Here is a 12,209-nt window from a genome sequence, read left to right as displayed (position 1 = left end):
GATATGGTCAGACAGGTTAATTTTATCAATTAGATCAATGCTAACCAGACGCAGTGGATATTCAAAGTTTGAGTCCTATGACTTTAAGAGATTTAAAACTTTGATTAGAAATTAGTACTGTGGAAATGATTTTAATGGATAAACAAGTTTTTTTTTTCCTTAAATTTTTGTTATATATGATTATTATTATTATTATTATTATTATTATTATTATTATTATTATTATTTGTTTTAGTATATCTTATATCTATTTATCTTTAATTTGCTATCTCAGATTATTTTAAATTATTTTTATAACAAATAAAATATATAATATAATTTAAAATTTTATATATAAACGTACATGTAAATATGATAATATCAAAGCTTAAATATTATTAATTAATTATTATTTATGATATTATATATATTATCTATATTATATATAAAAATAAGATAATTAGTAAAAAAAATTTTATATATCATTATTAGATTTGAATATAATTAATTATTATAAATTATTTTTAAAATTATCTATTATAATTATACATGCCTTGCATTACATAAGAATCAATACTGATAATAATAAATAAATAATTCCACTTTTAAACAAACAATGGTAAAACCACTACCATTCTACGGATTCTTATTCTACCATAGGTTACGGATATCTTTTGTTATTCCATCTTGTTTGGCAATTTACAATAATCAACTTTAACGGATTCTTATTCTACCATAGGTTACGGATATCTTTTGTTATTCCATCTTGTTTGGCAATTTACAATAACCATTATAAAGCTTTGGATTCCCCTATCTGGAAAGGCCTAAATCAATTTATTTCTTTATTTATTATTTTTTTGTTAATGACAGGGCTGCCATTTCCAAGAAACCTATCTTGTTAGAAACTACGACATAAATAAACCTGTTTTAAGTAAGACCCTTTTTCCAGCCTCTAAAATTACCAGCAGATGCACACCTTGGACCTATAAACGGTTAATGCAATTTAAATCGCTATAAATTTATCATTTAAATTATTTTTTATATGGATCCATTAAATCACAGACGAATTGCATCCATTCATTAAATAATTTGCAGAGACAAAAACAATGAAATACAGATTTTGTAGTTTTTTTTTTTTTTTTTTTCTTGCTCAACCAGGATTCTATCATTTAACCAAAAGATAAGGCTCCACCAAACAGGCTGAGCAATTAAAAATTTATAGTAACATGTCAGTAAAATTTATTTATAGAGAGAAAAAAAATGTTCTAGTTGAATAACAAAACGTTCAAAACAAATAGGAAAATACTTTCATTTATCTCCAAACAAGTAGAATTACTTCCACTCCAGCTGTAATTGTTCTCGATTAACACCATATTCCTGAAAAAAATATGACAATCAATAAATTAGAAGATTAGTCACAAATAAGAATGGATTTCTTTAGCTCTCCCTGTACTATCATAAAACACTATCCAGCAGCACTATTTCCAGCTGCCAATACCTGCCATTATCTCTCAATGACAATGAAGAGAAAAGTGCTCTCTATGAATTCAAGATCAGGTTCTTCTAGACCTTAAGTCATAAGTGTAGAACCTTTATCCAGACTAACACTAACAATTATCTGTCATCAGGAAAGAAATAGCAGAATAATAGAGTTTTGTCTAAATTGTCTAACAGAAAGAAAGTTGCGCTAGATTACAGCTTCTATGAGCCAAAGCAAATAAATTACGCACATTTATACATATATATGCCTACATGTATTTTAAATGCTTTATAGGATGCATTTACAGTTACTGAATGGTGAGAAGCTAATACCAAGGAATTTCCAGGTCCCTACATAAAACCCACCCCTAAACTCCTAATTCCCTTGTCCTATTCTAATATTCTGATTCCTTAGGTAATTAATCATTTTTTGTTAACAATGAACATTCTTTATTAAGATGGAAGAAAGCAAGACAAAACACTTCCTAGACAATTTGAAGCAAGGCAATTAAATTAACAAACTTCCAGGTATACCAGGTTTTATGCAGCTTGTAGGAAATACCAGTACCTCAACTCAAGAGGCCAATTTAAAAAATAATAATAAAATAAAAAAGCATATCAATTTATATAAAAACAGCAAAAAAAAAAAAAAAAAAAAAAAAACTTTAAATTGACAAAACTGCATATGCTTCTTCCATTTCAAGAAGTAAAGATGCTCATTCTAATTGCTTGTAATAAAAAAATAAAACAAAAAATTTAGCAAAAGCTTTCTGAGGCTACGATCAAGTTCTGACTTACTCATAGTTCGGAAAGTTAACAGAATATTTGTAAATGCTTCAACCAGTTGCTTTAGAGCAGCAAACCCATCTTCTTTTCTGCATGTTTGACATGAAAGATTAAAAATACAACAGGCACATCTCAGTCCTGCAGGTAATTGGTAATTCCATTTACCCCCCAAAAAAAAAAAAAAAAAAAAAAAAGGCGCCCATAAAGACTTTGACATAATCAAAATAAACTCGAAGATGATAACATTCCAATATAAAGAACCAAAAGTAGAAATGGCCCATAAAGAATAAAGGGGATTGGAAAATGAGAATATTACCTATGCCAAAATCTTTTTAACACATAACAAAATCTCTTATAATCCCTAAATTCTGAAGAATGGTAAGTAAACTAACCATCTTAAGAACACCATTCTCTGGCATTTTGAAACATCTTCAACCATGGGCTAGGGCCTTTTTTGTCTACCTTCCACTGTTTTGGATACCATGGATATTGCCACATTAAGAAGCAGCGCTCTGGATGAGGCATCATGGCAAGATGCCTTCCATCTGGCGAACAAATTGCAGCTATTCCTAAGGGAGAGCCATTCAGATTGAAAGGATAAAGCTCTGTCTCATTCCCATCATCATCACAGTACCTTATTGGGGCCAAATTTGAATGAAGCACACGATCAAAAACAGCATCATCAGGAAAATACGCCTTTCCCTCACCATGGGCAGCCCACACCCCCAACGTACTACCCTCCATTCCTTTAAGCATTATTGCTGGTGAGTCTTTTATCGTCACACTTGTGAATCGGCACTCAAACCGTCCCGATTCATTATGAATGAACCGTGGTTGAGATGGGTCTCCACCACTACCAAACACACCACCAACTTGGGGACCAGGAATCCAGCCCAATAGAGCCATAAGCTGACACCCATTACAAATTCCTAGACTAAAAGTGTCTGACCGCTTGGAGAACTCCTGAAATTGGTTCAGAAGGGATTGTCTAAATCGTATTGAAGCAGCCCAACCTTTTGCAGAACCAAGAACATCAGCATAGCTAAAACCTCCAACGAATGCAATTCCACGGAACTCATGCAATGAGATGGATTCATTAAGAAGATCTGACATTGTAACATCCCATGGCTCAAAACCAGCAGCATAAAATGCAGCAGCCATTTCTCTGTCCCCATTGCTGCCTTCTTCTCGAATCACAGCCACTTTAGGTTTAGAAGTTGCAGTCATATACTTTTCATCTGTTAAGGAAGGAGTGAAGGACAGTTCCCATGAAGGCCCATGCCTAGCTTTCAACCCCTCTTTTTCTAGATCAACACAGGAAGCCAATCTTTGATCCTTTTCCAACTGAAAACTAGTTTCCTCCCAAATATCCCTAAGGAAAGAAGTTTTCTCATTTAAATGAGTTACACCATCAACCTTCAATTCTATCGTAGGTGCAGCAGTTACTTGTCCAATTATGGCAGCAGAAATACCTTCACTACTTAGCTTTCCAATCACAATGTCCAAGTTTTTCTTGCTAACCTCGATAATGAGACCAAGCTCTTCTGCAAAAAGTGTTTGGAATAGGCTCTTCCCATGCGAAGTCAAGTTCAAAACAGCACCACAATTCCCAGCAAATGCCATCTCTAGGGCGCATACCAGTAACCCACCATCACTGATATCATGACCAGAAGATATCACTTCATCTGCAAGCAGGCCTTGAGTGCACTCAAAAGCAGTTTTAAGATAAGAAACATCCTCAAGGTCAGGACACTCATCCCCAATTTGGTCAAAAACTTGGGCAAAAGCAGATCCACCTAATCGACGCTTTCCCTTTGCTAAATCAATGTGAAGTAGCATGCCATCATCTCCTAACTTCAAATCCGGGGTCACTGTTTTCGTGATGTCAGGACAAGTGACATACGCACTGATTACAAGATTCCCAGGAGCCTTAACAACCTCACCTCCATCATGGGCAGCCATTGAAAGACTATCCTTCCCCCCATCAATAGCAATTCCAAGTTCAATCATAGCATCTGAAAGAGCCATGGCAGCATCATACATGGCTGCTCCTTCACCATCAAGCTTGGCAGCATACATCCAATTCCCACTAGCTTTAACATCAGAAAGAGAAGTGACCTTTGCCCAAACAAGATTTGTGAGTGCTTCCCCAACAGCCAATCTGGCCATTGCTTTTGGATTCAGCAAACCTTTGATTGGCTGCTCCCCAATGGCACATGCGCCTCCAGTCAAGTTTGAATAAGTCTGAGCAATGACAGCAACATCGGCAAGAGTAATCTGCAATGGCCCCACAGTTTGCTGCTGGGCTACAAGACCTGTTACACATCTATCCACTTTTGTTGTCAAGAAGCGCTTTGAACAGACAGATAGAAGCCTCAGCACTCTCTTAAGAGAATCCATCAATGATATCCCAGGAGCAATATCAAGTGGTTCTCGTACATTACTTACCCGGTGGAATTCAAAAGATTTTTGTGGCATATCACCAAGTACTTTATCAAGCTCCAAATCTACAGCAGGAGGAGGAGAAGGAAGTCCTCTTGAACGACAATTTTCATTAGCCAAGCTATCAACCAATACAACACGACCCTGACCATTTATTGTTCCAATAACAGCCATAGAAACCCTCTCTCTTTCACATATTGATTGCAAAAGAGCACGGCTTTCAGGCTTCACCAGTATTGCATCTTGCTCCTGATATTCTGCACCCCATATCTCTAACACAGACATTGTGTGATCACCAACAACAATTGCCCGGACATCAATCTCAGCACCCTTGGGATAAATAATTTCTTTAACAACATTGCAATTTCCACCAGCTCCCTGATCATGAATGCTTATAATTGGGTTATTCTCCCCCATCTCAATGCAAGCACGGACAACACGATACAATTTTTGTGCCATCTCAGCATCTCCACGCTGTACAGCATTAAAATCAAGCTCCGCATCATTCTGACCACTGACCATGCTTGATGCAGCCCCACCTCCCATTCCAATACGATAAGCAGGGCCTCCAATCTTAACAACCAACATTCCAATTTCAGGTTCTTCTTTTGATATATGGATATGATCAATTTGCCCAATTCCTGCACTAAACATGATGGGTTTCAACCATTCTCGTCTTTCCCCACTTGGGAGTCTCATTCCAAAAGTTCTAGTGTAGCCCTGAATCAAGGGCTCTCCAAATTTGTTCCCATAGTCTGATGCACCATTACTAGCTTCTATGAGGATCTGCAAAGGTGATGCCAAGTTTGATGGATATTTGAATGATGGATCTTCCCAAGGAGCATAAGAACCCTCAATATTGAGGTTCCCAACACAATAACCAGCAGTCGATGCAACAACAAAAGACCCCTTTCCTGTTGCATGGGTATCCCTTATGCGTCCACCTGCACCTGTCTCTGCACCAGGGTAGGGTGCTACGGCACATGGAAAATTATGGGTCTCAGCAGTAAATAAAATATCAAGATCATGAGAAGCTATGTTCAACAGACTTGTTGAACCTGGAAGAACTGGTCGCAACTGCTTCACAGAAAATCCCTTAATTGCACTCGAGTTATCCTTAAACCCAATTATGGAATTGTTTGGGTTTGCTTGTAAAGTGCTCTTCACAATCTGCATTAAAGTCCTCTCCATAGGCTGTCCATCTATAACTATTTTGCCAGTAAAAAACCAGTGCCTGCTGTGCTCACTGTTAGATTGTGCAATATCAAATAGTTCCACCGTTGTTGGATTACGCTTGATTTCTTCCTGGAATAGCCTAGTGTAATATTGGAGATCTTGTTCATCAAAAGCTAAACCCATTTCCCTGTTAATTTCCTCCAACGCTTTCCGACCATTCTCCATGACAGGTATATATCGAACTTCCTCTGGAACGACATGTGTCTCAAAAGATGTTAGTTTCTGGGTATAGACACACTCAGTCATCCTATCATGAACCAATGCAGCAAACTCATTAATCTGATGCTCTTGCAAAGGACCCTTGCTATATAATAAGTACCGCCTTGAGCGTTCTAGACGGGTCACCTCTGTCAAACCACATGCTCGACAAATCGATACAGCATTAGAAGACCATGCTGTTGAAAATGACAACCGAGGCCCAACCTCAATTATAACCATACTCAAACCTTCCATTCTTTTCTTTTCAAGAAAGCTCTCAACCCCCAGATTCTCGGGCTCATAAGTCTCCTGAAGAAGCCACTTAAGGACAGAGATCTTTTCACTTGAAAGCTTTGAATAAAGTCCAATATTAAAACACTGCTCTGTTTTTAAACCAACAATCTGATTCGATATTTTGGTCTGAACAGACTTGACAAGGTCAGATATTGCACTTTCCTGAATCAATGGGACACGGTAAAAATGTATAACTTCAACAGCAGGCTTCTCAACCAAGGAAGATTGCTCGTCTACTGAACTGCTTACACCCCCAGATACCACAGCTCTGGGCTTCACTTGACCCCGGCACCTCAATGAAACATTTTTCCTATGTGAAGAACCAATTGTTGAACTAGGAACCCGACCCCATAGCCAATGACTTCTCCGACCACGAGAACTGTTGGGTAAAAATAGATGCTGCCTATGGGTACCCTGTATTAAAATTAAAAATTAAAGTTCAGTATATAACTTCACAGGACTACCCCAAATGGAAAATCAAAATACAATACTATTTCCAAGAACAGAAATACAAGTCGAATTACATTTTATTTGAAAATTTCGTTCATCCCAACCCCCAAAAATTAAGAAGCCAAATAACCCAAAAAATCCCAGCTCGGATACAATTATCGGACCAAAAGAAGAAACAAACAAACCTTCAAGAACTCGGCTGCTGTGATTTCCTGTACACCAGCCATATGCTCAACCTGTAAGAACACCAAATTGATTAACTTAAAATATTCTGAATTTCAACTTTGACAAATATTCGATAGATTCATTCTAAAGTATTCTCACCTCCACCAAACGAAACCAGTTTTACGAAATAACGCTCAAAATCCCTAGCAGTATTCGATCACCAAATGCAATATAATCTATATAAAGTTAAAATTAATATGTATCAAACTATAAAGCACGTTGTACCATAAAAATAAAATAAAATAAGATAAACTTCTCAAGAACAATGAAACCAAGAAATCGAACAGAAAATATAAAAATAAAGTCATGAAATCCAGGAAAAAAAAAAAAAAACTTAAATAAACTCCCAAAATCAACATTTATGTATAGACTCATCTGAGACAATCGTGAACCAAAAGCCACCAAACCCAGCTTCCTAATTCAAAGTGAACATTAAGTCAAGGCTGGGTTTGAAATTTGAGTCCCCCCCAATACATTAAAATCATCATGACAGTTTATAGAAACAAATTATACTCTGTGAGCCTAAAATTCAAAATCAACCGAAAGTTGAAAATATCTAAAGCATACTCGTAGAAGCTTTACAGGAGGAGGGAAATTAAAGCTTGAGTTGCAGCTGGAAGTGAAAGCTGCAAGCTGCTATGGAAAAATCGGAATGGGAGTTGCAGTTTTTTGGATGAAGACCCAAAGCTGAAAAGCTGAATTAGATTATGGAAGAGAACTCCCGTTTAACGACAAAGGGCGTGCCGTTTTGGGTGTGGGATGGCCGCCGGTCGAATTCATGAAAGGGTTCGGAAGTTGCAGGGGGTTGTGAAAGTAATAAACCCTTCGTAATCGTATGCGGCAGTCAACATTGGAAAATCACACTAGTCAACCACTAAAGCTGTGCCACCTTGTCCGAAATACTGTGTTTTTCTTCTTTTTTTTAATAATTTGGTTGCTTTTTTTCTTTATTTATTTAATTTTTTCCACATTAAATAGGACTTTTCAATACTTTTATGTTTTTTCCTTTCCTGTTTGATTAAAAAAATAATTTTTATTTTTATTATAAGTATAATTACATAAAATAGAAAATAAAAAATATGTTATTTATCATAAATGATTACTATGATTATTTTTAACATGATAATTATTAATTAGTTGCATTTAATTATTTATTTATTTATTTTTATTATAAAATAATTTTTTAATAATTTGATTGCTTTTTTTCTTTATTTATTTAATTTTTTCCACATTAAGTAAGACTTTTCAATACTTTTATGTTTTTTCCTTTCCTGTATGATTAAAAAAATAATTTTCTATTTTTATTATAAGTATAATTGCATAAAATAGAAAATAAAAAATATGTTATTTATCATAAATGATGATAATCATCAGTATGATATTATTTTTAACATGATAATTATTAATTAGTTGTATTTAATTATGTATTTATTTATTTATTTTTATATAAAATAATTTTTTAATAATTTGATTGCTTTTTTTCTTTATTTATTTAATTTTTTCCACATTAAATAGGACTTTTCAATACTTTTATGTTTTTTCCTTTCCTGATTAAAAAAATAATTTTCTATTTTTTTTAAGTATAACTACATAAAACAGAAAATAAAAAATATATTATTTATCATAAATGATAATAATCATCAGTATAATTATTTTTAACATGATAATAATTAATTAGTTGCATTTATTTATTTATTTATTTTTATTATAAAATAATTCTTTAACAATAATTTAAATTATGAAATAACATATGAAATTCCATTAAATATTAATGATGATAAATAATATTTTATATAAAAATATTTTCTATAGTACGTTAATGTTATACCGTTATTATCTTGAAATAATCTTGTCATTTGGATTTTAGATTACTATAAAAAATAAATAAATAAAATTTAGAAATATATTGATTTTTTAAAGATATTAATTGTCCACATATAGACAATTTAATTAGAAAGTTGTTATTTTATAGGATAATGATTCAATAATTCCAACCTAATATCAAAATGTGAGTATATTTGGGAATTGCACTGTTAGTTTTGAAACTACAGTATCGCCTTGCATAAGTTGGTCTTAATTTCCTTTTCCAGCAAATTCAATCCCCAACTCACCAATATGTAGAAGATCATATAGAATTGAAATTGAAGGGCAAAATTGTGAGTCTACAGAATAGTTTTGTCTCGTAGCAAAATGTTCCCAATTTTTTTTATAAAAAAATGTTGCTACTTTTTATTTTTTATTTTTTTTATCCCAAAAAAATTGTTGCCACTTGCCACTGCTACTCTAAGAACAGAGATATTTTCACTTGAAAGCCTATGTTTCCAAACGGACAATCTAAGTCCACATTTTGGTCTGAACAAACTTTTAACTTTAACTTGCTTGAGATGGTCAGACGTCATTCTCCTGAATCAACGGTACTATCTAGTTGGAATTTGTCTACGGGGAAAAAATTACGACGTCGCTCCTACAATGCAAAGTGAGTGGTTTTTCACTTCGAATGGACTTTTGTTGATAATTCGTACTTTCGTAAGCTATAACAATATATATAAATATAAATATATTTAAATGCAATAAAATATATAAATAATGTTTCAAATCTATAAATAATTTTATATAAACGTAGGAGGGTTGGGGAGTACATTCTCTGTCCCATCTGATCTCACCCTAGCATTTTGTCCTGCCTCATTAAGGATAGATCTTACAGGGATTAGGGATTGGTGCAATCAAGTCATTTTATTATCATAAAAGTATCGTTGTTTTTTTTAATTGAGAAATTAGGTGCAAAATTGACTTGTGAGACAATTTAATTGTTTTTATTTTAGAATTTTTTAAACTTTTGAGGTAAATGAATGAAAATTTTTTTAAACAATTTTTATTTATTTATTTTCGACTTAAAAGTTAATAAAAATCATGAATTTAAAAGAAGTTAGGAAAAATTATTGACATTTTAAGTATCATATGATTTTTATATTTTTTTAAAAAATCTTAATTGAATATCTTTTAACTTAACTTTTATAGATTTTTAAAAAATTATTTAAAATCTATATTAAATACTCCAAAATTTTCATAAAGTTTTTAAAATTTTGTATTAAATACCATCTAATTTTTGAATTTATAAAAATCTACAAAAGATTTTTCCCACTTATTTTTAATGGAATCTTTATTTATTGATTTTATTTTATTTTTGGAGTAAAACATATAAAAGCATCTCAAATAATTTGAAAGTTTAGCAAATATGGTTTAATATATATATATACACACATATATAGAATAATTATTAAGTCTAAATATTCTAATTTTATAAAATTGAAATATAATATAAAAAAGTCAGCTTGAAATGAAAATAGCTTATTTAACATTGATCAAGTAGTTTAATATATTATATTAACTTGAGCATGTTTATGGCTCATTGACACTGTTTTTATGGATATTTATTCTTTTCATTTTAATGAATGAGTTTTCTTTATTAAAAAAAAATAAAAATACACCCTTGAGCATGTAGTAATAATTAAAAATATAACTCAGTATATATTTATCTTATAGACCATAGACTCAACATAAAATGTATCGTAATTCATTTTAATAATTACCTTTAAAATAAACTTATTTGTAGTTCTGTCCAAAGGCTTAAAATTCATTGATAGATATAAATAATTTTTATCTAGAATATCGTATAATATATGTTAAAGAAATATACCTGCTACTGTCTCAAAATTTTAAATTCTTGTCAAAACCAAAACATTAGCTTATTTAAAAGTTACAACATTACAATGTGCTGCAAATAATTTTACGGTCCGTTTTATCTCAAGTAGCATTTTGACTGGAAAAAAAAGAAAAAAAAAAAAAAAAGATATCACTGCTTTTTACTCATTCTTGATTTTCTCTCATAGCTTTTTCTATCAATTTATAACAATGTAACTACCTTATTGATCCTAAACTCAACATAAATATATCACAACTCATTTTAATAATTAATTTTAAAATAAACTAATTTATAGTTTTTTTTTCCCAGAGGGTTAAAAATTGTCAACAGCTATATATATATTTACATACAGTATCTTACAACATATGCCTAAGAAATATATATACATATATATATATATAACTATCTCAAAATTTAAATCATCGGTTAAAACCAAGACATTAGTTTATTTGGAAGTTACATTATTAAAATGAGCTATAAATAATTATGCAATTTATTTTATCTCTAGTAGCACTTTGACCGTTAAAAAAAAAAAACAAAAACAAAACAAAGGCATCATTGCTTTTTACTCATTCTTGATTTTTTATATCTTTGGTTTTTCTATTAATATATAACTCAACATAAATATATCACAATTCATTTTAATAATTAACTTAGAAACAAATTAATTTACAGCTTTTTCGAAAGGTTTAAAATTTTTCAATGTTTATAAATATATTTACATCCAATATCTTATAACATATGTTGACAAAAGACAACCTGCAAAAAAAACCAACAATATTCATATATATATATATCTCAAATAACACACTACTAAGTTTAACAATAAAATTTTAAATTCAAAATGTATACATTAGCATTAACAAAATGTTATAAAATTCAAATCATATCTCACATAATAATAACTATATATAATATTGTCAAAGACAATTAAAGAATTAATATCACTATATTACATTTAATGTGTTATAATACATATACATAGAATCAATATAGAGAGTCACCAATTCAAAACGACAAAAATATATGTTTTGCTCGATAAATGAAATATCTTAAGAAAATATGTGAACAATAATATAGATCAAATTGTCATAAAGTTTATTATATCATATAAATCTATTATATAAATGTGGTGGTATTAGGAATGTTAACGGGGCGGGACTGGTCTTTAAAATCCCGTCCACATCCCTGTAGGAAATTTTCCATCCCATCTCTGTGGTTATCTTTGTTTCTTTAGAGACTGGACGGGAATGAGTATTTATCAATCAAGAACGAGACGGGGCAGTTGTCCCCTCTTTTTTTTATATAATTGATATAATTTTTTTGAAAAGTTTATATATATATATATATATATAAATATATAAATTTGTACCTATATATATATATATAAATTATAAATTTTCAAGTACATGATACT

At 31.6% G+C, this 12,209-nt stretch overlaps 1 protein-coding gene across 4 annotated transcripts; it reads right to left on the bottom strand.

Annotated features, from left to right (window-relative positions):
* Nucleotides 1-2,636: 2,636 nt before the first annotated feature.
* Nucleotides 2,637-7,935, bottom strand: LOC107419076 (probable phosphoribosylformylglycinamidine synthase, chloroplastic/mitochondrial). Of its 4 annotated transcripts, none has more exons than XM_048474594.2 (4): nt 7,657-7,935; nt 7,189-7,265; nt 7,050-7,100; nt 2,637-6,828 (listed from the first exon to the last, which is right to left on the bottom strand). In XM_048474594.2, the coding sequence occupies exons 3-4, from the start codon at nt 7,089-7,091 to the stop codon at nt 2,641-2,643; spliced, it is 4,230 nt and encodes a 1,409-aa protein (XP_048330551.1). In that variant the 5' UTR covers nt 7,092-7,100; nt 7,189-7,265; nt 7,657-7,935; the 3' UTR covers nt 2,637-2,640. The 4 variants fall into 4 exon arrangements, with proteins under 4 accessions (XP_048330551.1, XP_048330548.1, XP_048330549.1 ...); XM_048474591.2 differs by having other exon boundaries at nt 7,672-7,934; XM_048474592.2 differs by lacking the exon at nt 7,189-7,265.
* Between the last annotated feature and the right edge of the window lie 4,274 nt (nt 7,936-12,209).

Source organism: Ziziphus jujuba, chromosome 2, assembly GCF_031755915.1.
Source record: "Ziziphus jujuba cultivar Dongzao chromosome 2, ASM3175591v1".
NCBI classification, from domain to species: domain Eukaryota; kingdom Viridiplantae; phylum Streptophyta; class Magnoliopsida; order Rosales; family Rhamnaceae; genus Ziziphus; species Ziziphus jujuba.
Note: the sequence above shows the minus strand (reverse complement) of the source record. Positions and strands in the feature narration are given on the sequence as shown.

What these genes read in the sequence shown, in the direction of transcription:
- LOC107419076 (XM_048474594.2), bottom strand. Translation starts at nt 7,091, where the DNA reads ATGGCTGGTGTACAGGAAATCACAGCAGCCGAGTTCTTGAAG. An exon ending in CAGCAGCCGAGTTCTTGAAG is followed by an intron (nt 6,829 to 7,049) that starts GTTTGTTTGTTT and finishes ATTTTAATACAG; the next exon opens with GGTACCCATAGGCAGCATCT.